The sequence below is a fragment of the Sphaeramia orbicularis genome, unplaced genomic scaffold (assembly GCF_902148855.1).
Source record: "Sphaeramia orbicularis unplaced genomic scaffold, fSphaOr1.1, whole genome shotgun sequence".
NCBI classification, from domain to species: domain Eukaryota; kingdom Metazoa; phylum Chordata; class Actinopteri; order Kurtiformes; family Apogonidae; genus Sphaeramia; species Sphaeramia orbicularis.
Window position 1 is genome coordinate 63,664 of NW_021941620.1, and position 26,201 is coordinate 89,864.

The window sequence follows — 26,201 nt, forward strand, 5'->3', positions numbered from 1 at the left end:
GACACTGAACACTGCAATGTTGGAAGAATAAAAACACATCAGTATCAGGTTTGAATGTGAATCTGAATAGTTCATATCACATGACCTTTGACCTTCTGTGCAGCCATCTGAAAATCCTGAAAGAGAACAAATATCAATATTATATTTTATGCATACATACAAACATATTGAACGTACACATTTTGAATTTCAACATTAAATTCAATCCGTTCAACTTTTGGATTCTCATCTGAGTTGATTCTTTTTTTTCTAGGATGTTTATGTTCAACATCAGGACGTTTTACAGAGGATTTTATGAATAAACATGTTTCTTTTCGTTTATTAACTGATGATGTGCTTAAACCCTTCCTTTTAGAAGTTCATTGATCACATATGGCTGTTTGATCCTTGTCTTATTGATCAGGTTCACATTCATCCCATTGGTTCTAAAAATACATCAACAGAATATTTTAGCCCCTCCCCTTCCCTCCTCTCTCTGCTGTGATTGGTTGGCGCTCTGCAACAGCCCCCTCACCGGCAGCGCGCGCTCCTCAGGTTTGTCATCATCTCGGTCCCGCAGTCAGTCCTCCTCAGACCGACACGGACCCGGAGCGCTCTTTTACCGGCTGCGGGTGGATGTTAGCCGGCACGGCACGGATCGGATCTGCAGAGGAGTGACATTACGCGGGACTAGAACCGGACCAGAGTCTGCACCGGGACCGGACTGTGAAAAGACGAACGGCCGCGTGCGAGGGCGCGCGCGTCCCCATGAGTGAATGGATGAATGACAGAGATGGACCGGAAACGACTGAGTCAGGTAGGCGGGTCCAGAGTCAGGTAGGCGGGTCCAGACCAGTACATATGTGATCAGATGGAACCGGATCAGATGGAACCGGATCGGTTCACATGTACTGATCCGGTTCAAATGTCACATTCAAGTGTGACGTCATCCAGACCATGTGGATCCGGTCTGCCGGAGAACACGGGTCCAAGATACTGGACCTGGTTTATTTGGTTTGAATGAAACATTTCAGGCCACGTGGACCTGATGGAACCTGGTGGAACCCCAGTAGAACCTGTGGGTTCAGTAGGTGTTTTGTTTCTGTCAGTTCTAGTCCAGTGTCATCTGTTCTGGTTCTGGTTCTGGTTCTGGTTCAGACAGTTGAAGCTCAGTGTCTCGTACGTAAACCCAGTCCAGTTCTTTAAACATAAACTCGTCCTCTGTTCCTTTTTCAGTAAATGCTCAGTGTTCTTATCGTCCACAGTAAACAGGTAAACGTGTCCCTTCAGTCCAGTGTACCAGTTAGTCCAGTCCAGTGCAAAAGTTAGTCCAGTCCAGCGTACCAGTTAGTCCAGTCCAGTGTACCAGTTCGTCCAGTGCTTGTGTTTTCTTCCAGGTCAGTAAATGAACAGTTCATTTGGTTTCTGTGATTTCCCAGCAGAATGTGTGACGTATTAAACTGAACTGTGTCAGTGAAGGAGCAGATCTGAAAACAGCTGTCAATCAAACCACATTCAGCCTTTGGACCCGTCCTCCGATCGGCGCGCGGAAGCTCGGCGTCCGGCCCGGCCGAGCTCCGCCCACAGCTCTGTTCATCCCCAGAGACGCCGAGCGTCCGGGGGCGGGACAACAGGTGTCATGTGTCCAGTGCTGGTCCAGTTTGTAGTGGTTTTTCCAGCAGTTCCACTCAGTCCCATTGAAGTGCATGGACGCTGAGCGTCTACGGACAAATGCACTGAGCAGAGATGGAATGAACAAACACAGACACGGGAATGGAGGAGAAGTGAACAACATCCAGTCCACTGATCTGGGATCAAACTGATTCTGAACCAACTGGTCTGAGAGATGAACGTGTTCCAACACATTTGGAGTCAATGAAATGAAAACAACTGAACAGATTTGAGCATTTAATGGGAGTCATTTTAGGAGAAGAGCTTCACTGCAGTCTGACAGGAAACACCTGTGGATGCAGATGTAGAACCCACAGAAACACACACCAGCAGGAATTAGACCGTTTCAGTCTGTGGTGCACTGGGCTGTGTCTAATTATAGAAACAGTTTCACAACAGGAAAGAACTGAGGTGAGTGTGTGTGTGTGTGTGTGTGTGTGTGTGTGTGAATGACAGCAGTGAAACATGACTCAGTCATTACTGAATAATTAACAGAATCGTCACAGACTGAACAGCTGATCAATCTGAACCTGTTCATTTGTGTGGGTGGGACTGTGTGTGTGGGCGGTTCTCAGGTTCTGTGGGTGTGGATGTTCCTCATGGGTTCCTTCTGTTCTCAGGTTCTGTGGGTGTGGATGTTCCTCATGGGTTCCTTCTGTTCTCAGGTTCTGTGGGTGTGGATGTTCCTCAGTAGAGTTTCTTCAGTCCAGTTCACCTGTGAAACGCTGATTTTGCTTTCGACCAACCTGACAGGTATGAGGATCTGAGTTCACCCGAACCCTGTCCCTGTCCCTGTCCCTAACGTTTTTCCATCAGACTCCTCCCGCTCCACTGTTCCATCCACTGGTCCAGGGTAGGGTTAGATAGAGTACAGATAGATCTGGGTACCCGGTCCCACTGCAGAGTCATCAGAGAACTTCTACAAGTGGCAGGACCCAGAACTGGACTGGAGGTCCCAGGTACAGCGTGAACAGAAGTGGAGCCAGGACAGTCCCCTGTGGAACCCAGGAAGCCAGTCAGTGTCAAAGAGGAGAACCATCTGAAAGAGTAAAACCAGCTAAGAACAGAACCAGCTCTGGTTCCTCATGAACCCTGAACACCGCAGAACCCAAACTGGTTCTTTTCTGTCGGCGTTCGTTTGTGCTTTTATGGACTGTTTCTGTGTTTTATCACATTTTGTTTCATTGAACCAAATATTTTTTCACCTTTACTTTTTTATTCTTTTTTTTTGTCATTTGTTCTGGGTTCTGTTTGTTTATTGTGAAGTAACCAGTGTTCCTGATTTCCTGTTTCCCAGTGAGGACATTGGCCTTCCTGAACCAAACGCTGACCGTGGGGAACACCTCAGGTGCGTAACGTCGACCCGGACCCACCTGGTGAAAACCGAACCGCCCGCTCCACCGTCCGCTGACAGATCTGTCTGTGACGTTTGTAGGCGTGTTCTGCGACCTGTCCGTGGACGGCATCGGAACCTGTTGGCCACGAAGCGCCGCAGGAGAACTGGTGTCCAGACCCTGCCCCGAGCAGTTCAACGGGATCCACTACAACACCAGCAGTAGGTCCACACCGATCCAACAGGATCCAGTAGATCCACTCAGATCGGGTTCACATGTTCTAACTCTGTCCTGGTTCAGATCAGGTCTACAGACAGTGTCAGTCCAACGGCAGCTGGGCCGCTCGAGGGAACTACAGCCAGTGCACCGAGATCATCATCCTGGTGAGTCAGCACCACCCTGACCCCGACCCAGACCCTGACCCTGACCCCGACCCCTACCCTAACCCAGACCCTGACCCTGACCCTAACCTGACCCTGACCCTGACCCCTACCCTAACCCAAACCCTGACCCCGACCCCTACCCTAACCCAAACCCTGACCCTGACCCTGACCCTGACCCCGACCCCAACCCCTACCCTAACCCAAACCCTGACCCTGACCCTGACCCCGACCCTAACCCAGACCCTGACCCTGACCCCGACCCTAACCCAGACCCTGACCCTAACCTGACCCTGACCCTGACCCTAACCTGACCCTGACCCCGACCCTAACCCTGACCCTAACCTGACCCTGACCCTGACCCCGACCCCGACCCCGACCCTAACCCAGACCCTGACCCTAACCTGACCCTGACCCTAACCTGACCCTGGCCCCTACCCTAACCCAAACCCTGACCCTGACCCCGACCCTAACCCAGACCCTGACCCTGACCCTAACACAGACCCTGACCCTGACCCTAACCTGACCCTGACCCTGACCCTGACCCTGACCCTAACCTGACCCCGACCCTAACCCAGACCCTGACCCTGACCCTAACCTGACCCTGACCCTAACCTGACCCTGACCCCTACCCTAACCCAGACCCTGACCCTGACCCTAACCTGACCCTGACCCCGACCCCTACCCTAACCCAGACCTTGACCCTGACCCTGACCCTAACCTGACCCTGACCCTGACCCTGACCCTAACCTGACCCTGACCCCGACCCCTACCCTAACCCAAACCCTGACCCTGACCCTGACCCTAACCTGACCCTGACTCCGACCCCTACCCTAACCCAAACCCTGACCCTGACCCTAACCTGACCCTGACCCCGACCCCTACCCAAACCCTGACCCTGACCCTGACCCTAACCTGACCCTGACCCCGACCCCTACCCTAACCCAAACCCTGACCCTGACCCTAACCTGACCCTGACCCCGACCCCTACCCTAACCCAAACCCTGACCCCGACCCCAACCCCTACCCTAACCCAAACCCTGACCCTGACCCTGACCTGACCCCGACCCTAACCCAGACCCTGACCCTGACCCCGACCCTAACCCAGACCCTGACCCTAACCTGACCCTGACCCTGACCCTAACCTGACCCTGACCCCGACCCTAACCCTGACCCTAACCTGACCCTGACCCTGACCCCGACCCCGACCCCGACCCTAACCCAGACCCTGACCCTAACCTGACCCTGACCCTAACCTGACCCCGACCCCTACCCTAACCCAAACCCTGACCCTGACCCTGACCCTAATCTGACCCTGACCCTGACCCCGACCCTAACCCAAACCCTGACCCTGACCCCGACCTCAACCCCTACCCTAACCCAAACCCTGACCCTGACCCTAACCTGACCCTGACCCCGACCCTAACCCAGACCCTGACCCTAACCTGACCCTGACCCCGACCCCGACCCTGACCCTGACCCTAACCTGACCCCGACCCTGACCCTAACCCAGACCCTGACCCTGACCCTAACCTGACCCTGACCCTGACCCCGACCCCTACCCTAACCCAAACCCTGACCCTGACCCTAACCTGACCCTGACCCTGACCCCGACCCCTACCCTAACCCAAACCCTGACCCTGACCCCTACCCTAACCCAAACCCTGACCCTGACCCTGACCCCGACCCCAACCCAAACCCTGACCCTAACCCAAACCCTGACCCTAACCCAAACCCTGACCCTGACCCTGACCCCTACCCTAACCCAAACCCTGACCCTAACCCTGACCCTTACCTGACCCTAACCCTGACCCTGACCCTAACCCAAACCCTGACCCTGACCCTAACCCTGACCCTGCCCCTGACCCGACCCCTACCCTAACCCCTAACCCTAACCCTAACCCAAACCCTGACCCTAACCCAAACCCTGACCCTGACCCCGACCCCTACCCTAACCCAAACCCTGACCCTAACCCTAACCCAAACCCTGACCCTAACCCAAACCCTGACCCCGACCCCTACCCTAACCCAAACCCTGACCCTGACCCTGACCCCGACCCCAACCCTAACCCAAACCCTGACCCTGACCCTAACCTGACCCTGACCCCGACCCCTACCCAAACCCTGACCCTGACCCCGACCCCTACCCTAACCCTAACCCCTACCCTAACCCAAACCCTGACCCTAACCCTAACCCAAACCCTGACCCTAACCCAAACCCTGACCCCGACCCTAACCCTAACCCAGACCCTGACCCTAACCCAAACCCTGACCCCTACCCCTACCCTAACCCAAACCCTGACCCTAACCCAAACCCTGACCCTAACCCAAACCCTGACCCTGACCCTGACCCCGACCCCTACCCTAACCCAAACCCTGACCCTGACCCTGACCCCGACCCCTACCCTAACCCCTACCCTAACCCAAACCCTGACCCTAACCCTAACCCAAACCCTGACCCTAACCCAAACCCTGACCCCGACCCCTACCCTAACCCAAACCCTGACCCTGACCCTGACCCCGACCCCAACCCCTACCCTAACCCAAACCCTGACCCTAACCCAAACCCTGACCCTGACCCGACCCCTACCCTAACCCAAACCCTGACCCTAACCCTAACCCTGACCCTAACCTGACCCTAACCCTGACCCTGACCCTGACCCTGACCCTAACCCAAACCCTGACCCCGACCCTAACCCTAACCCAGACCCTGACCCAAACCCTGACCCCGACCCCTACCCTAACCCAAACCCTGACCCTAACCCAAACCCTGACCCTGACCCCGACCCCGACCCCGACCCCTACCCTAACCCAAACCCTGACCCTGACCCCGACCCCTACCCTAACCCTAACCCTGACCCTGCCCCTAACCCTGCCCCTGACCCTTACCCTGATCCTGACCCTAACCCTAACCCTGACCCTGCCCCTAACCCTGCCCCTGACCCCTACCCTAACCCCTAACCCAAACCCTGACCCTAACCCAAACCCTGACCCCGACCCCGACCCCTACCCTAACCCAAACCCTGACCCTAACCCAAACCCTGACCCTAACCCAAACCCTGACCCTGACCCTGACCCCGACCCCTACCCTAACCCAAACCCTGACCCTGACCCTGACCCCTACCCTAACCCAAACCCTGACCCTAACCCAAACCCTGACCCTGACCCCGACCCCTACCCTAACCCAAACCCTGACCCTAACCTGACCCTGACCCTAACCCTGACCCTAACCCAAACCCTAACCCAGACCCTGACCCTAACCTGACTCTGACTGACCCAAACCCTGACCCTGACCCTAACCCTGACCCCTACCCTAACCCAAACCCTGACCCTGACCCTAAACCTGACCCTAACCCTGACCCCGACCCTAACCTGACCCTAACCCAAACCCTGACCCCGACCCTAACCTGACCCTGACCCTGACCCCGACCCCAACCCTAACCCAAACCCTGACCCCGACCCTAACCTGACCCTGACCCTGACCCTAACCCAAACCCTGACCCCGACCCTAACCTGACCCCGACCCTAACCCAAACCCTGACCCTGACCCCGACCCCTACCCTAACCCTGACCCTGACCCCGACCCCTACCCTAACCCAACCCTGACCCTAACCCTAACCCAAACCCTGACCCCGACCCTAACCCAAACCCTGACCCTAACCCTGACCCTGACCCTAACCTGACCCTGACCCTAACCTTGACCCTAACCCTAACCCTGACCCTAACCCTAACCCTGACCCTAACCCAAACCCTGACCCTGACCCTAACCCTAACCCAGACCCTGATCCTAACCTGACCCTGACCCTAACCCTGACCCTAACCCTAACCCAAACCCTGACCCTGACCCTGACCCTAACCTGACCCTAACCCTGACCCCTGCCCTAACCCAAACCCTGACCCTGACCCTAAACCTGACCCTAACCCTGACCCTGACCCTAACCTGACCCTGACCCTAACCCTAACCCAAACCCTGACCCCGACCCTAACCTGACCCTGACCCAAACTCTGACCCTGACCCTGACCCCGACCCTAACCTGACCCTGACCCGACCCTAACCCAAACCCTGACCCTGACCCTGACCCCGACCCCTACCCTAACCCAAACCCTGACCCTAACCCTAACCCAAACCCTGACCCCGACACTAACCTGACCCTGACCCTGACCCTGACCCTAACCCAAACCCTGACCCCGACCCTAACCTGACCCTGACCCTAACCCAAACCCTGACCCTGACCCTGACCCCTACCCTAACCCAAACCCTGACCCTAACCCAAACCCTGACCCTAACCCTGACCCTGACCCCGACCCCTACCCTAACCCAAACCCTGACCCTAACCCTAACCCTAACCCTAACCCAAACCCTTACCCTGACCCCGACCCCTACCCTAACCCAAACCCTGACCCTAACCCAAACCCTGACCCCGACCCCTACCCTAACCCAAACCCTGACCCTGACCCCAACCCCTACCCTAACCCAAACCCTGACCCTGACCCTGACCCCGACCCTGACCCCGACCCCTACCCTAACCGAAAGCCTGACCCTAACCCAAACCCTGACCCTAACCCTGACCCTTACCTGACCCTGACCCTGACCCTGACCCTAACCCTGACCCTAACCCTAACCCTGACCCTGACCCTAACCCAGACCCTGACCCTAACCCAAACCCTGACCCCGAACCCTACCCTAACCCAAACCCTGACCCTAACCCTGACCCTGACCCTAACCTGACCCTGACCCTGACCCTAACCCTAACCCTGACCCTGACCCTAACCCAAACCCTGACCCTGACCCTAACCCTGACCCTAACCCTAACCCAGACCCTGACCCTAACCTGACTCAGACCCTGACCCTGACCCTAACCCTAACCCTAACCCAAACCCTGACCCTGACCCTAACCTGACCCTAACCCTGACCCTGACCCCAACCCTAACCCAAACCCTGACCCTAAACCTGACCCTAACCCTGACCCCGACCCTAACCTGACCCTGACCCTAACCCAAACCCTGACCCCGACCCTAACCTGACCCTAACCCAACCCTGACCCTGACCCCGACCCCGACCCTAACCCAAACCCAAACCCAAACCCTGACCCCGACCCTAACCTGACCCTGACCCTAACCCTAACCCAAACCCTGACCCCGACCCTAACCTGACCCTGACCCCGACCCTAACCCAAACCCTGACCCTGACCCTGACCCCTACCCTAACCCTGACCCTAACCCTAACCCAAACCCAAACCCTGACACTGACCCTAACCCTAACCCAGACCCTGACCCTAACCCTGACCCTAACCCTGACCCTAACCCAGACCCTGACCCTAACCTGACTCAGACCCTGACCCTGACCCTAACCCTAACCCAAACCCTGACCCTGACCCTAACCTGATCCTAACCCTGACCCTGACCCCAACCCTAACCCAAACCCTGACCCTAAACCTGACCCTAACCCTGACCCCGACCCTAACCTGACCCTGACCCTAACCCAAACCCTGACCCCGACCCTAACCTGACCCTAACCTGACCCTAACCCAAACCCTGACCCTGACCCCGACCCTAACCCAAACCCAAACCCTGACCCCGACCCCGACCCTAACCTGACCCTGACCCTAACCCTAACCCAAACCCTGACCCCGACCCTAACCTGACCCTGACCCTGACCCCGACCCTAACCCAAACCCTGACCCTGACCCTGACCCCTACCCTAACCCAAACCCTGACCCTAACCCTGACCCTAACCCTGACCCTGACCCCGACCCCGACCCCTACCCTAACCCAAACCCTGACCCTAACCCTAACCCAAACCCTGACCCCGACCCCGACCCTAACCCAAACCCTGACCCTAACCCTGACCCCGACCCCTACCCTAACCCAAACCCTGACCCTAACCCAAACCCTGACCCCGACCCCTACCCTAACCCAAACCCTGACCCTAACCCTGACCCCTACCCTAACCCTAACCCTGACCCTAACCCTAACCCAAACCCTGACACTGACCCTAACCCTAACCCAGACCCTGACCCTAACCCTGACCCTGACCCTAACCTGACCCTAACCCAAACCCTGACCCTAACCCAAACCCTGACCCCGACCCCGACCCTAACCCTGACCCTGACCCAAATCCTGATCCTGACCCTAACCCTGACCCTAACCCTAACCCTGACACTGACCCCACCATCCATCACTGACCATTGCTCTGTGATGTGAGCTGGTTCTGTCACACTTCCAGTCTACAGACACAACAGAGTACACATTCAGAACCTGGACTTGGATCTTGGACCTTCAATGTTTACGTGGACAACATTGTGTTGTTTCAATGTAACATTAACAGTAGTTACAGTTGGATTGAACAGTATCCCTGACCCTAAACCCTGACCCTGACCCAGTAGAACCATCATCTGATTCATTTATTAGTCATTTAATTTGCACCGCCTGGGGTTTAACGGTATCAGCACTGGACCCATTGGACCCACTGGACCCACCAGACCCACAGGACCCATTGGACCCACTGGACCCACTAGACCCACCAGACCCACAGGACCCACTGGACCCACCGGACCCATAGGACCCACAGGACCCATTGGACCCACTGGACCCACTGGACCCACTAGACCCACCGGACCCACCGGACCCACTGGACCCACTGGACCCATAGGACCCACAGGACCCATTGGACCCACTGGACCCACTAGACCCACCGGACCCACCAGACCCACAGGACCCACCGGACCCACAGGACCCACTGGACCCACTAGACCCACCGGACCCACTGGACCCACTGGACCCACTGGACCCACCGGACCCACAGGACCCACAGGACCCACAGGACCCATTGGACCCATAGGACCCACCGGACCCATAGGACCCACCGGACCCATAGGACCCATTGGAGTACTGGCTCTAAAGCCTACATTTCCCATGAGCCTCAGCTGTTGGTTCCTGCATCTTTTTGTCAGGACAGATACAAACTCTTCGAACCAGGTGAAGAAAATCTAATGAGGACGTGAACTGACAGACCATCCAAACCATCATGTGGTCGGTTCCAGAAACCCATGTGACTGTGAACGCATCAGGACGCCGTTCCTGTGACAGTGAACGCATCAGGACGCCGTTCCTGTGACTGTGAACGCATCAGGACGCCGTTCCTGTGACAGTGAACGCATCAGGACGCCGTTCCTGTGACTGTGAACACATCAGGACGCCGTTCCTGTTCTCATGGAAGTCGAACACGTCTCATGTGTCCTGCACATGCTCTATTTGATGAGACTTCTACCACATCCCATTGGTTGCCTAGCAACAGTGTTGTACAGCATTAATGGACCTGACACTTGATGCAAGCTGCACCTGAAGGCAGCGTTCAGCCCGTTCTACCTGTGCAGAGCAGAAGCACCAGCTGATCCAGATTTCAAACTTCAGCGTTCAGCGACGCTGAAAAGCCGGCCGGACAAAAAAAAGAAGAAGAAAACAGAAAAAAAGATCCAGAACCAGCAGCAGAACTAGGACCAGAACTAGGACCAGAACCAGCACCAGAACCAGGACCAGAACTAGGACCAGAACCAGCACCAGACCTAGCACCAGAACCAGCAGCAGAACTAGGACCAGAACCAGCACCAGACCTAGCACCAGAACCAGCACCAGAACTAGCACCAGAACTAGGACCAGAACCAGGACCAGAACTAGGACCAGCACCAGAACCAGCACCAGAACTAGGACCAGAACCAGGACCAGAACCAGCAGCAGAACTAGGACCAGAACCAGCACCAGACCTAGCACCAGAACCAGGACCAGAACCAGCAGCAGAACTAGGACCAGAACCAGCACCAGACCTAGCACCAGAACCAGCACCAGAACTAGCACCAGAACTAGGACCAGAACCAGCACCAGAAGCCGGCCGGACAAAAAAAAGAAGAAGAAAACAGAAAAAAAGATCCAGAACCAGCAGCAGAACTAGGACCAGAACTAGGACCAGAACCAGCACCAGAACCAGGACCAGAACTAGGACCAGAACCAGCACCAGACCTAGCACCAGAACCAGCAGCAGAACTAGGACCAGAACCAGCACCAGACCTAGCACCAGAACCAGCACCAGAACTAGCACCAGAACCAGCACCAGAACTAGCACCAGAACTAGGACCAGAACCAGGACCAGAACTAGGACCAGCACCAGAACCAGCACCAGAACTAGGACCAGAACCAGGACCAGAACCAGCAGCAGAACTAGGACCAGAACCAGCACCAGACCTAGCACCAGAACCAGGACCAGAACCAGCAGCAGAACTAGGACCAGAACCAGCACCAGACCTAGCACCAGAACCAGCACCAGAACTAGCACCAGAACTAGGACCAGAACCAGCACCAGAAGCCGGCCGGACAAAAAAAGAAGAAGAAAACAGAAAAAAAGATCCAGAACCAGCAGCAGAACTAGGACCAGAACTAGGACCAGAACCAGCACCAGAACCAGGACCAGAACTAGGACCAGCACCAGAACCAGCACCAGAACCAGGACCAGAACCAGCAGCAGAACTAGGACCAGAACCAGCACCAGACCTAGCACCAGAACCAGCAGCAGAACTAGGACCAGAACCAGCACCAGAACCAGCACCAGAACTAGCACCAGAACTAGGACCAGCACCAGAACTAGGACCAGAACCAGCACCAGAACCAGGACAAGAACCAGGACCAGAACTAGCACCAGAACCAGCACCAGAACTAGCACCAGAACTAGGACCAGAACCAGCACCAGAACTAGGACCAGAATCAGCACTAGAACCAACACCAGAACCAGCACCAGAACTAGGACCAGAACCAGCACCAGCGAGGACCACAACCAGAACCAGCACCAGAACCAGCACGGCACATGGAAAAACCAGTTCAATCTGAGGATCAGTTCAGTCAAACACATTAAAGGTGCTGGAGACTTTGGTGACGAATTTTTCCTCATATCTGTTAAACCTCAGTCTTATCCTGAATCTGTTAAACCTCAGTCCTATCCTGAATCTGTTAAACCTCAGTCCTATCCTGAATCTGTTAAACCTCAGTCTTATCCTGAATCTGTTAAACCTCAGTCCTATCCTGAATCTGTTAAACCTCAGTCCTATCCTGAATCTGTTAAACCTCAGTCTTATCCTGAATCTGTTAAACCTCAGCCTTATCCTGAATCTGTTAAACCTCAGTCTTATCCTGAATCTGTCCATCCTCAGTCTTATCCTGAATCTGTCCATCCTCAGTCCTGCCCTCAGTTTCATTCGTCCGTTCGTCTGTCCGTCATTCCTCAGCTGAACAGTTTTAGTTCCATCCACCACAAACTAAACCTGTGTGTTTACATTCAGAGTCAGGAGGGAGCTGGGGCATCTGAGGAATTTTTTTGTTGCAACATGCATTGTGGGAAACGGAGGCTCGTGTTGCCACTGCCGCTGCAGGCGGCTGCGCGAACCTCCGTTTCGCAGAGATTCAGGTGAGTAATGACAGACAGACCGACTGACCGACCGACTGACCAACTGACCAACTGACCGACCGACCGACAGATTCAGGAAACTGAGGATGGACAGAGACCAGGAAACACTGGACAAGAAAGTCTGCAGCACCTTTAAACTGATGAAGAACAGGTCAGTGAACGCAACAACCAGGACCAGAACCAGAACTAGGACCAGAACAGGGACCAGGTCCAGTGTTTGGTGTCCCAGTGTCCACTCCAGATGATTCTCAGTTCCTGACAGTTCATCACTTCCTTTGTGTGCGTTTGTGTGTCTTTGTGTGTGTCAGTGTGTGTGTCAGTGTGTCTTTGCGTGCATTTGTGTGTGTGTCAGTGTGTCTTTGTGTGTGTCTTTGTATGTGTATTTGTGTGTGTCAGTGTGTGCGTACATATGGTGGGTCATGTGACCTGACATCTCCCACTGACACCATCTGTCCCCTGTGTCCAGCCGTTTTCTGATTGGACAGAAATGTTGGCTGCTGGCCAATCAGAAGGCTGCATTTAATATGGAGTTTGTGTTGTGTGTGTGTGTGTGTTGTGTGTGTGTTGTGTGTGTGTGTGTGTACACTGAGCACAAATCTAAATGCACCATGTGACTCTTGTTCTGTTTCAGTGGATTTAACCCAGAACATGAACATGATCAGTTTCAGTTCAACTGTCACATTAGTGTTATTAGAACCTGTTTAGAACTGCATTAGAACCTATCAAAGACATTAGATCATGTGATCAATCACCTGTTGATGGTGTCGTGTTTCATTTCTGTATTTCAGCGGAAGTCGAAGCTTCATTACCAGGTGGCGCTCAGCGTTAATTATCTGGGTCACTGTGTTTCACTGGGAGCTCTGCTGTTGGCCTTCACTGTGTTTATGAGACTGAGGTACAAGTACACACCTGTACACACCTGTATATACCTGTATACACCTGTGCATCTGTACACACACCTGTACACACCTGTACATACACATGTACACACCTGTACACACACCTGTACATACACCTGTACATACACCTGAACATACCTGTACATACACCTGTACACACCTGTACATACACCTGTACATACACCTGTACATACACCTGTACATACACCTGTACTTACACCTGTACATACACCTGTACATACACCTGTACTTACACCTGTACTTACACCTGTACATACACCTGTACATACACCTGTACATACACCTGTACATACACCTGTACTTACACCTGTACATACACCTGTACATACACCTGTACTTACACCTGTACATACACCTGTACATACACCTGTACATACACCTGTACATACACCTGTACATACACCTGTACATACACCTGTACTTACACCTGTACATACACCTGTAAATACACCTGTACATACACCTGTACATACACCTGTACATACACCTGTACATACACCTGTACATACACCTGTAAATACACCTGTACATACACCTGTACATACACCTGTACTTACACCTGTACATACACCTGTACATACACCTGTACATACACCTGTACTTACACCTGTACATACACCTGTACATACACCTGTACATACACCTGTACATACACCTGTACTTACACCTGTACACACCTGTACATACACTTGTACACACCTGTACACACACCTGTATACACCTACTATTACCCAACTGCAGCACAGATGTCATGTTAATCAAGTCTTTTCATCAGTGTCACTGAATTCTGACAGAATATGGAATAAAGTTGATCCATTGTCATCCTTCAGTAAACTGCAGGTGTACTGGTCCAGCAGGTTCAGAACTGCAGGTGTACTGGTCCATGTGTTCTGTGTGCAGGAGCATCCGCTGTCTGAGGAACATCATCCACTGGAACCTGATCTCTGCCTTCATCCTGAGGAACACCACCTGGTTCATGGTCCAGTTCACCATGAACCCTGCCGTTACCGAGGGCAACCAGGTACAAACACACACAGCCTGCTGGCACCATGGAGACCAGATGATGTTCTGTACTAATGAAGACATAAAGCTGACGCACACAGATGACCTTCACACATTCACAGATACTTTCTGAATGAACCGTGAGCAGATCAGGCAGCACAACTGGAATAAAAAAAAAAAAAAAAAAAAGAACTGGAATCAAAGACAAAAAAGAACTGGAATCAAAGACAAAAAGAACTGGAATCAAAGAAAAAAAGAACTGGAATTAAAGAAAAAAAAAGAACTGTAATCAAAGATAAAAAAAAAAAGAACTAGAATCAAAGAAAAAAAAGAACTGGAATCAAAGAAAAAAAGAACTGGAATCAAAGATAAAAAAAAAAGAACTAGAATCAAAGAAAAAAAAGAACTGGAATCAAAGAAAAAAAGGACTGGAATCAAAGATTTAAAAAAAGAACTGGAATCAAAGACAAAAAAGGAACTGGAATCAAAGAAAAAAAGAACGGGAATTAAAGAAAAAAAAAGAACTGTAATCAAAGGTAAAAAAAAACAAAAGAACTAGAATCAAAGAAAAAAAAGAACTGGAATCAAAGAAAAAAAGGACTGGAATCAAAGATTTAAAAAAAGAACTGGAATCAAAGACAAAAAAGGAACTGGAATCAAAGAAAAAAAGAACTGGAATTAAAGAAAAAAAAAGAACTGTAATCAAAGGTAAAAAAAAACAAAAGAACTAGAATCAAAGAAAAAAAAGAACTGGAATCAAAGAAAAAAAGGACTGGAATCAAAGATTAAAAAAAGAACTGGAATCAAAGACAAAAAAAGAACTGGAATCAAAGACAAAAAGAACTGGAATCAAAGAAAAAAAGAACTGGAATTAAAGAAAAAAAAAGAACTGTAATCAAAGATAAAAAAAAAAAAAGAACTAGAATCAAAGAAAAAAAAGAACTGGAATCAAAGAAAAAAAGAACTGGAATCAAAGATAAAAAAAAAAGAACTAGAATCAAAGAAAAAAAAGAACTGGAATCAAAGAAAAAAAGGACTGGAATCAAAGATTTAAAAAAAGAACTGGAATCAAAGACAAAAAAGGAACTGGAATCAAAGAAAAAAAGAACTGGAATTAAAGAAAAAAAAAGAACTGTAATCAAAGGTAAAAAAAAACAAAAGAACTAGAATCAAAGAAAAAAAAGAACTGGAATCAAAGAAAAAAAGGACTGGAATCAAAGATTAAAAAAAGAACTGGAATCAAAGACAAAAAAAGAACTGGAATCAAAGAAAAAAAGAACTGGAATCAAAGAAAAAAAGAACTGGAATTAAAGAAAAAAAAAAAGAACTGGAATTCAAAAACGGAACTGGAATCAAAGAAAAAAAAAGAACTGGAATCAAAGATAAAAAAAAGAACTGGAATCAAAGACAAAAAAAGAACTGGAATTAAAGAAAAAAAAAGAACTGGAATTCAAAAAAAGAACTGGAATCAAAGAAAAAAAAAGAACTGGAATCAAAGAAAAAAAACAACAGCACTGAGCATATGAAAGGAACCGCACACACGGAAAAGACCAGACGCCTGTTGTCACCTGTCCACAGGTGGTTTGACTGACAGCTGGTGTCCTCACCTGTCCACAGGTGGTTTGATTGACAGCTGGTGTCCTCACCTGTCCACAGGTGGTTTGACTGACAGCTGGTGTCCTCACCTGTCCACAGGTGTGGTGCCGGCTGGTCACGTCTGCCTATAACTACTTCCATGTGACGAACTTCTTCTGGATGTTCGGTGAAGGCTGTTACCTGCACACGGCCGTGGTCCTCACATACTCCACTGACAAACTCAGGAAGTGGATGTTCATCGCTATTGGCTGGGGTCAGCTGTACTCTGATTGGATGATCACAGGTCATATGACTGCATCACTCACCTCTAACCTGTCTGTGTCTGTCTGTGTGTGTGTGTCTGTCTGTGTGTGTCTGTCTGTCTGTGTGTGTCTGTGTGTGTGTCTGTCTGTGTGTGTGTGTGTCTGTGTGTGTGTCTGTCTGTCTGTGTGTGTCTGTGTGTGTGTGTGTCTGTGTGTGTGTCTGTCTGTCTGTCTGTGTGTGTCTGTGTGTGTGTCTGTCTGTGTGTGTGTGTGTGTGTATCTGTCTGTCTCTGTGTGTGTGTGTGTGTGTCTGTCTGTCTGTCTGTCTGTGTGTGTCTGTGTCTGTCTGTCTGTGTCTGTGTGTGTGTGTGTGTGTCTGTCTGTCTGTGTGTGTGTCTGTGTGTGTGTCTGTGTGTGTGTCTGTCTGTCTGTGTGTGTGTGTGTGTCTGTCTGTGTGTGTGTGTGTGTATCTGTCTGTCTGTGTGTGTGTGTGTCTGTGTCTGTCTGTGTGTGTGTGTGTGTGTGTGTGTGTGTGTGTGTCTGTCTGTCTCTGTCTGTGTGTGTGTGTGTGTCTGTCTGTCTGTCTGTCTGTCTGTGTGTGTGTGTGTCTGTCTGTCTGTGTGTGTGTCTGTCTGTCTGTGTGTGTGTGTGTCTGTCTGTCTGTCTGTCTGTCTGTGTGTGTGTCTGTCTGTCTGTCTGTGTGTGTGTCTGTGTCTGTGTGTGTGTGTGTGTCTGTCTGTCTGTGTGTGTGTGTGTGTGTGTGTCTGTCTGTCTGTGTGTGTGTGTCTGTGTCTGTCTCTGTCTGTGTCTGTGTGTGTGTCTGTCTGTCTGTCTGTCTGTGTGTGTGTGTGTGTGTGTGTGTCTGTCTGTCTGTGTGTGTGTGTGTGTCTGTGTCTGTCTCTGTCTGTGTGTGTGTGTGTGTCTGTCTGTCTGTGTCTGTCTCTGTCTCTGTCTGTGTGTGTGTCTGTCTGTCTGTCTGTCTGTCTGTGTGTGTGTGTGTGTGTCTGTCTGTGTGTGTGTGTCTGTGTCTGTCTCTGTCTGTGTGTGTGTCTGTCTGTCTGTGTCTGTGTGTGTGTGTGTCTGTCTGTCTGTGTGTGTGTGTCTGTGTCTGTCTCTGCCTGTGTGTGTGTGTGTCTGTCTGTCTGTGTGTGTGTGTGTGTGTCTGTCTGTCTGTGTGTGTGTGTGTCTGTGTCTGTCTCTGCCTGTGTGTGTGTGTGTCTGTCTGTGTGTGTGTGTGTGTGTGTGTGTCTGTCTGTCTGTGTGTGTGTGTCTGTGTCTGTCTCTGCCTGTGTGTCTGTCTGTCTGTCTGTCTGTCTCTTCACAGGTATCCCTTTTCCCATTATCGTTGCCTGGGCGTTTGGGAAACTCTACTATGACAATGAAAAGTGAGTCAGTAATCTGATTACACCTATAGATTAAATACATTGAATAGCACGTGTATGTGAAAACTTTTGCTGGTGGACGGACGTGACATTACCCATGATGCTCTGGTCAGTCCCAGTACTTTATTAGGAATAAACTTGTAGACTTCCTATTGCTAATTGTGCTCTTCTTCATAAATGTTGGTATTGTGGATCTAAAACAATCCCAGCTGACACAAAAACACTAAATGTGTCAGTGGACGGATGTGACATGGTTGTTGTGGATCCCATCATACTGATGCTCTGCAGCCATGTCAGCGTTTACACTAATGATCCCTGTGCAAAAACTAGGAGCACTATTATTTATTGGATAGTTTAGCATCAGACTAAAGAGGAAAGAACAATCTAGAATTGTTCTTTCTGTATAAAAATGCTTCTTATTGTAAAAGTGTTGATGTAAACAGTGCTGTGTGCCATTCTTCATGTATGTATTGGTGGAAACAGAAGCAGGATGGATCAGCACCATACTCCAGATTGAACCTGTACAAATAAAACATGTGATATGGAGGAGAGAATCTGGGAAGAAAAACTGGGGAATCCAAAAGAAGAGAAGATTTGTTTTTCAGCTCAGTTCAGTTCAAATAGAACTTGTCCATTTGTGACATGAAAATATAGCATTAATTGTGCTGAAATGGTTCATTTTGGAGCTGAAAACATAGTTCATATGAGCATCAACATGTTGAACAGAACTGAAATCCTGTCCATTTGAACAACTGTCATTTACCAACACAAAGTTCCTTTGGATTCACTGAGACTGATTTAATATGAACACAGACACAGAAGAGCTGTGAGCACATTGGAGCTGACATATATATATATATATATATATATATATATATATATATATATATATATATATATATATATATATATATATATACACAGACACAGATAGGGGGAGGAGCTGGGACATGTGGGAGGGACTCAGAGTGGAGCTGCTGCTCCTCCAGTGGAGGAGGTTCCTCTAGTGAAGACACGCCGACAGGTGTGTCTAACCAGTAGGAGACTCTGGGCCAACCCATGACCCACTGCGGGGGTTCTGTGGGTCTGTGTGTGGTCCACATATCAAGAACCTGGGTTCTTCTTCAGGTTCCGTTGGTTCTTCTTCAGGTTCTGTGGGTGCTTCTTCAGGTTCTGTGAGTCATTTTTCAGGGTCTCTGGGTTCTTCTTCAGGTTCTCTGGGTTCTTCTTCAGGTTCTGTTGGTTCCTCTTCCGGTCCTCTGTGTTCTTCTTCAGGTTCTCTGGGTTCTTCTTCAGGTTAGTTCTTCAGGTTCTGTTGGTTCTTCGTCAGGTTCTCTGGGTTCTTCTTCAGGTTCTTTGGGTTCTTTTTCAGGTTCTCTGGGTTCTTCTTCAGGTTCTGTTGGTTCTTCAGGTTCTCTTTCAGGTTCTGTTGGTTCTTCTACAGGTTCTCTGTGTTCTTCTTCAGGTTATGTGGGTTCTACTTCAGGTTCTCTGGGTTCTTCAGGTTCTGTTGGTTTTTCTTCAGGTTCTTTGGGTTCTTCTTCAGGTTCTGTGAGTTCTTCTTCAGGTTCTGTTGGTTCTTCTTCAGGTTCTCTGAGTTCTTTTTCAGTTTCTCTGTATTCTTCTTCAGGTTCTCTGGGTTCTTCTTTAGGTTCTCTGGGTTCTTAAGGTTCTCTGGGTTCTTCTTCAGGTTCTGTTGGTTCTTCTTTAGGTTCTGGGGGGTTTTCTTCTGGTTCTGTGGGTTCTTCGTCAGGTTCTGTGGGTTCTTTTGTAGGTTCTCTGGGTTCTTCAGGTTCTGTGGGTTCGTCTTTAGGTTTCTCTTGGTTCTTCATCAGGTTCTGTGGGTTCTTCTTCAGGTTCTCTGGGTTCTTCTTCAGGTTCTGTGGGTTTGTCTTCAGGTTCTGTGGGTTCTTCAGGTTCTCTGGGTTCTTCTTCAGGTTCTGTGGGTTTGTCTTCAGGTTCTGTGGGTTCTTCTTCAGGTTCTCTGGGTTCTTTTTCAGGTTCTGTTGCAGAACTTTAAACTCCTTCACTCTGACTCACATCACATCCATCCCACTGCTCAGTGCAGTTGCCATGGTGACAGTGATGAAGACGGCAGATGGTCGTTTGTCCTGATGAAGACATGACAGTGGGCTGAACGGTTCTGGGGCGGGGGGGGGGGTTCAAACCCCTCCACCCTTCTGTAGGAGGGGGGAGGGGTTTGAACCCCCCCCCACTCCAGTCACATCTGATTTCTGATTCTGATTTGATTGACAGATGCTGGTTTGGAAAGAGGGCGGGAGTTTATACAGACTACATCTACCAAGGTCCCATGATCCTGGTCCTGCTGGTAGGAACCAAGTCCAGGTCCAGGTGGAGAGGGGACTGACATGGGACTGGCATGGGACTCACAGGGGACTCACATGGGACTGACATGGGACTCACATGGGACTGACAGAGGACTCACATGGGACTCACAGGGGACTGACATGGGACTCACAGGGGACTGACATGGGACTGACATGGGACTCACATGGGACTCACAGGGGACTCACATGGGACTGACATGGGACTCACAGGGGACTGACATGGGACTCACAGGGGACTGACATGGGACTCACATGGGACTCACAGGGGACTCACATGGGACTGACATGGGACTCACATGGGACTGACAGAGGACTCACATGGGACTCACAGGGGACTGACATGGGACTCACAGGGGACTGACATGGGACTGACATGGGACTGACATGGGACTCACAGGGGACTGACATGGGACTCACATGGGACTGACAGAGGACTCACATGGGACTCACAGAGGACTGACATGGGACTGACATGGGACTCACATGGGACTCACAGAGGACTCACATGGGACTCACAGGGGACTGACATGGGACTCACAGGGGACTGACATGGGACTGACATGGGACTCACAGGGGACTCACATGGGACTGACATGGGACTCACATGGGACTGACAGAGGACTCACATGGGACTCACAGAGGACTGACATGGGACTCACAGGGGACTGACATGGGACTGACATGGGACTCACAGGGGACTCACATGGGACTCACAGGGGACTCACAGAGGACTCACATGGGACTGACATGGGACTCACAGGGGACTCACATGGGACTGACATGGGACTCACAGGGGACTCACAGAGGACTCACATGGGACTGACATGGGACTCACAGGGGACTCACAGAGGACTGACATGGGACTCACATGGGACTCACAGGGGACTCACAGAGGACTCACAGGGGACTGACATGGGACTCACAGGGGACTGACATGGGACTCACAGGGGACTGACATGGGACTCACATGGGACTCACAGGGGACTCACATGGGACTGACATGGGACTCACATGGGACTGACAGAGGACTCACATGGGACTCACAGGGGACTGACATGGGACTCACAGGGGACTGACATGGGACTGACATGGGACTCACAGGGGACTCACATGGGACTGACATGGGACTCACAGGGGACTGACATGGGACTCACATGGGACTGACAGAGGACTCACATGGGACTCACAGAGGACTGACATGGGACTGACATGGGACTCACATGGGACTCACAGAGGACTCACATGGGACTGACATGGGACTCACAGGGGACTCACATGGGACTGACATGGGACTCACAGGGGACTCACAGAGGACTCACATGGGACTGACATGGGACTCACAGGGGACTCACAGAGGACTCACATGGGACTGACATGGGACTCACAGGGGACTCACATGGGACTGACATGGGACTCACAGGGGACTCACAGAGGACTCACATGGGACTGACATGGGACTCACAGGGGACTCACAGAGGACTGACATGGGACTCACATGGGACTCACAGGGGACTCACAGAGGACTCACAGGGGACTGACATGGGACTCACAGGGGACTGACATGGGACTCACAGGGGACTGACATGGGACTCACATGGGACTCACAGGGGACTCACATGGGACTGACATGGGACTCACATGGGACTGACAGAGGACTCACAGGGGACTGACATGGGACTCACAGGGGACTGACATGGGACTCACAGGGGACTCACATGGGACTGACATGGGACTCACAGGGGACTGACATGGGACTGACATGGGACTCACATGGGACTGACAGAGGACTCACATGGGACTCACAGAGGACTGACATGGGACTGACATGGGACTCACATGGGACTCACAGAGGACTCACATGGGACTCACAGGGGACTGACATGGGACTCACAGGGGACTGACATGGGACTCACAGGGGACTCACATGGGACTGACATGGGACTCACAGGGGACTGACATGGGACTCACATGGGACTGACAGAGGACTCACATGGGACTCACAGAGGACTGACATGGGACTCACATGGGACTGACATGGGACTCACAGGGGACTCACAGGGGACTGACATGGGACTCACAGGGGACTCACAGGGGACTCACATGGGACTCACAGGGGACTGACATGGGACTCACAGGGGACTCACATGGGACTGACATGGGACTCACAGGGGACTGACTTGGGACTCACAGGGGACTCACAGGGGACTGACATGGGACTCACAGGGGACTCACAGAGGACTCACATGGGACTGACATGGGACTCACAGGGGACTCACATGGGACTGACATGGGACTCACAGGGGACTCACAGAGGACTGACATGGGACTCACATGGGACTCACAGAGGACTCACAGGGGACTGACATGGGACTCACAGGGGACTCACAAAGGACTGACATGGGACTCACAGGGGACTCACATGGGACTGACAGGGGACTCACAGAGGACTCACGTGGGACTGACATGGGACTCACAGGGGACTCACATGGGACTGACATGGGACTCACAGGGGACTCACAGACGACTCACATGGGACTGACATGGGACTCACAGAGGACTGACATGGGACTGACATGGGACTCACATGGGACTCACAGAGGACTCACAGGGGACTGACATGGGACTCACTGGGGGACTCACAGAGGACTCACATGGGACTCACAGGGGACTCACATGGGACTCACAGGGGGACTCACAGAGGACTCACATGGGACTCACAGGGGGACTGACATGAGACTCACAGAGGACTCACATGGGACTGACATGGGACTCACAGGGGGACTCACAGGGGACTGACATGGGACTCACATGGGACTCACATGGGACTGACATGGGACTCACAGGGGACTCACAGAGGACTCACATGGGACTGACATGGGACTCACAGAGGACTGACATGGGACTCACAGAGGACTCACAGGGGACTGACATGGGACTCACAGGGGGACTCACAGAGGACTCACATGGGACTCACAGGGGACTCACATGGGACTGACATGGGACTCACAGGGGGACTCACAGAGGACTCACATGGGACTCACAGGGGACTCACATGGGACTCACATGGGACTCACAGGGGACTCACAGGGGGACTCACAGGGGACTGACATGGGACTCACAGAGGACTCACATGGGACTGACATGGGACTCACAGGGGACTCACATGGGACTCACATGGGACTGACATGGGACTCACAGGGGGACTCACAGGGGACTCACATGGGACTGACATGGGACTCACAGAGGACTCACATGGGACTGACATGGGACTCACAGGGGGACTCACAGGGGACTGACATGGGACTCACAGAGGACTGACATGGACCTGTTTTTCTGCCTCAGATTAACTTTGTCTTCCTGTTCAACATTGTCCGAATCCTGATGACCAAACTGAGGGCATCGACCACCTCCGAGACCATCCAGTACAGGTACCAACACCGGGGTCAGGTCACTGGGGTCAGGTCACCGGGGTCAGGTCACCGGGGTCAGGTCACCGGGGTCAGGGTCACTGGGATCAGGGTGTTTGTGTTTGTTTGTGAACGGTGTGTTTGTTGTTTGTGCTGTTGCTGTTGGACAGGAAGGCGGTGAAGGCCACCCTGGTGCTGCTGCCTCTGTTGGGGATCACCTACATGCTGTTCTTCGTTAATCCTGGAGCAGAGGACCAGGTGGCGCAGATCGTCTTCATCTACTTCAACTCCATCCTGGAGTCCTTCCAGGTTCGGCTGCTTTCATTGCTCTGATCTGCATCATTAGCATCATGAGCATCAGTAGCATTAGTAGCATTATTAGCATCATTAGCATTAGTAGCATCAGAAGCATTAGTAGCATTATTAGCATCAGTAACATCAGAAGCATTAGTAGCATTATTAGCATCAGAAGCATTAGTAGCATCAGTAGCATTAGAAGCATCATTAGCATTAGTAGCATCATTATCATCAGTAGCATCAGGAGCATCATTAACATTAGTAGCATCAGTAGCATTAGTAGCATCATTAACATTAGTAGCATTATTAGCATCAATAGCATCGGGAGCATTAGTTGGATCAGTAGCGTTAGTAGCATCAGGAGCATCATTAGCATTAGTAGTATCATTAGCATTAGTAGCATCAGAAGCATTAGTAGCATCAGGACCATCATTAGCATTAGTAGCATTAGTACCATCAGGAGCATCATTAGCATTAGTAGCATCATTAGCATCAGGAGCATCTTTAGCATTAGTAGTATTAGTAGCATCAATAGCATCGGTAGCAATGCTAGTGTGGTAAAAATAGTTAGGAGCTAATGCTAATGCTGTGTGTGTTTCCACAGGGGTTTTTTGTTTCAGTATTTTACTGCTTCCTCAACAGTGAAGTAAGAACTGCATTCATTCATTCATTCATTCATTCATTCATTTAAGTATGTGTATTCATGTACTGGTATGTATGTATTTATTTATGTATTCATGTATGTATGTATTTATTTATGTATTCATGTATGTATGTATTTATTTATGTATTCATTTATGTATGTATTTCATGTACACAATACACGTGTCCAATCCATGTTACAGAATTTACCCCCACCCACCCCCCAGGTTATCATCCAGACCCCTATAGGGATTAGACCAGGTCACCATCCAGACCCCTATAGGGATTAGACCAGGTCACCATCCAGACCCCTATAGGGATTAGACCAGGTCACCATCCAGACCCCTATAGGGGTTAGACCGGTATCTGGGCTTATACTGGAGGGACGTCTTTGTGGACCACCTCTGCTGCTCATACAGTCTTTACCTGTCCTGTCTCACCTGTCGTTCTGTCTCACCTGTCTGTCTGTCTCACCTGTCTGTCTGTCTCACCTGTCGTTCTGTCTCACCTGTTGTTCTGTCTCACCTGTCGTTCTGTCTCACCTGTTGTTCTGTCTCACCTGTCGTTCTGTCTCACCTGTTGTTCTGTCTCACCTGTCGTTCTGTCTCACCTGTCTGTCTGTCTCACCTGTCGTTCTGTCTTACCTGTCTGTGTGTCTCACCTGTCGTTCTGTCTCACCTGTCTGTCTGTCTGTCTCACCTGTCTGTGTGTCTCACCTGTCGTTCTGTCTCACCTGTCTGTCTGTCTCACCTGTCTGTGTGTCTCACCTGTTGTTCTTTCTCACCTGTCTGCCTGTCTCACCTGTCTGTCTGTCTCACCTGTCGTTCTGTCTCACCTGTCTGTGTGTCTCACCTGTCGCTCTGTCTCACCTGTCTGTCTGTCTCACCTGTCTGTGTGTCTCACCTGTCTGTCTGTCTCACCGTCTCACCTGTCATTCTGTCTCACCTGTCTGTCTGTCTCACCTGTCTGTCTGTCTCACCTGTCTTTCTCACCTGTCTGCCTGTGTGTCTCACCTGTCTGTGTGTCTCACCTGTCTGTCTGTCTCACCTGTCTTTCTCACCTGTCTGCCTGTGTGTCTCACCTGTCTGTGTGTCTCACCTGTCTGTCTGTCTCACCTGTCTTTCTCACCTGTCTGTCTGTGTGTCTCACCTGTCTGTCTGTCTCACCGTCTCACCTGTCGTTCTGTCTCACCTGTCTGTCTGTCTCACCTGTCTTTCTCACCTGTCTGTCTTTGTCTTCAGGTGCGTTCTGCGCTCAGGAAGCGGTATCTTCGTTGGCAGGACCGGAACTCCTTTCGCAGCCGTGTGGTTCGGCCCACGTCTGTGCCCACGTCACCGAGCAGAGTGTCCTTCCACAGCATCAAACAGACCTCCGACCTCTGACCTCCAACCTCTGACCTCTGATCTCCTCCTGAGGTTCTTGAGGTTCTTGATAGGGATGCACCGATTCCGATATGAGTATCGGGTATCGGCTCCAATACTCAGTGTGTATACTCATATTCGTACTCGTAAAAGTAATCCGATACAAATGCACCTGTCGTCCACTTCCGT

At 51.1% G+C, this 26,201-nt stretch overlaps 1 protein-coding gene across 1 annotated transcript; it reads left to right on the forward strand.

The window, feature by feature from the left end:
• Nucleotides 1-586: 586 nt before the first annotated feature.
• Nucleotides 587-26,201, forward strand: LOC115416542 (corticotropin-releasing factor receptor 1-like). The gene is made up of 14 exons (XM_030130342.1): nt 587-796; nt 2,316-2,403; nt 2,948-2,998; nt 3,086-3,205; nt 3,285-3,367; nt 13,604-13,710; nt 14,636-14,756; nt 16,433-16,586; nt 17,900-17,960; nt 20,214-20,286; nt 23,648-23,733; nt 23,883-24,021; nt 24,614-24,655; nt 25,893-26,201. Exons 1-14 carry the CDS (start codon nt 764-766, stop codon nt 26,031-26,033), a joined length of 1,299 nt encoding a protein of 432 aa, XP_029986202.1. The 5' UTR covers nt 587-763; the 3' UTR covers nt 26,034-26,201.

Excerpts from the sequence above, each read along its gene's own strand:
- LOC115416542 (XM_030130342.1), top strand. The coding sequence starts at position 764 with ATGACAGAGATGGACCGGAAACGACTGAGTCAG. Across the intron at positions 3,206-3,284 it reads GATCCACTACAACACCAGCA|ATCAGGTCTACAGACAGTGT; the intron begins GTAGGTCCACAC and ends GTCCTGGTTCAG. Across the intron at positions 16,587-17,899 it reads GTTCATCGCTATTGGCTGGG|GTATCCCTTTTCCCATTATC; the intron begins GTCAGCTGTACT and ends GTCTCTTCACAG.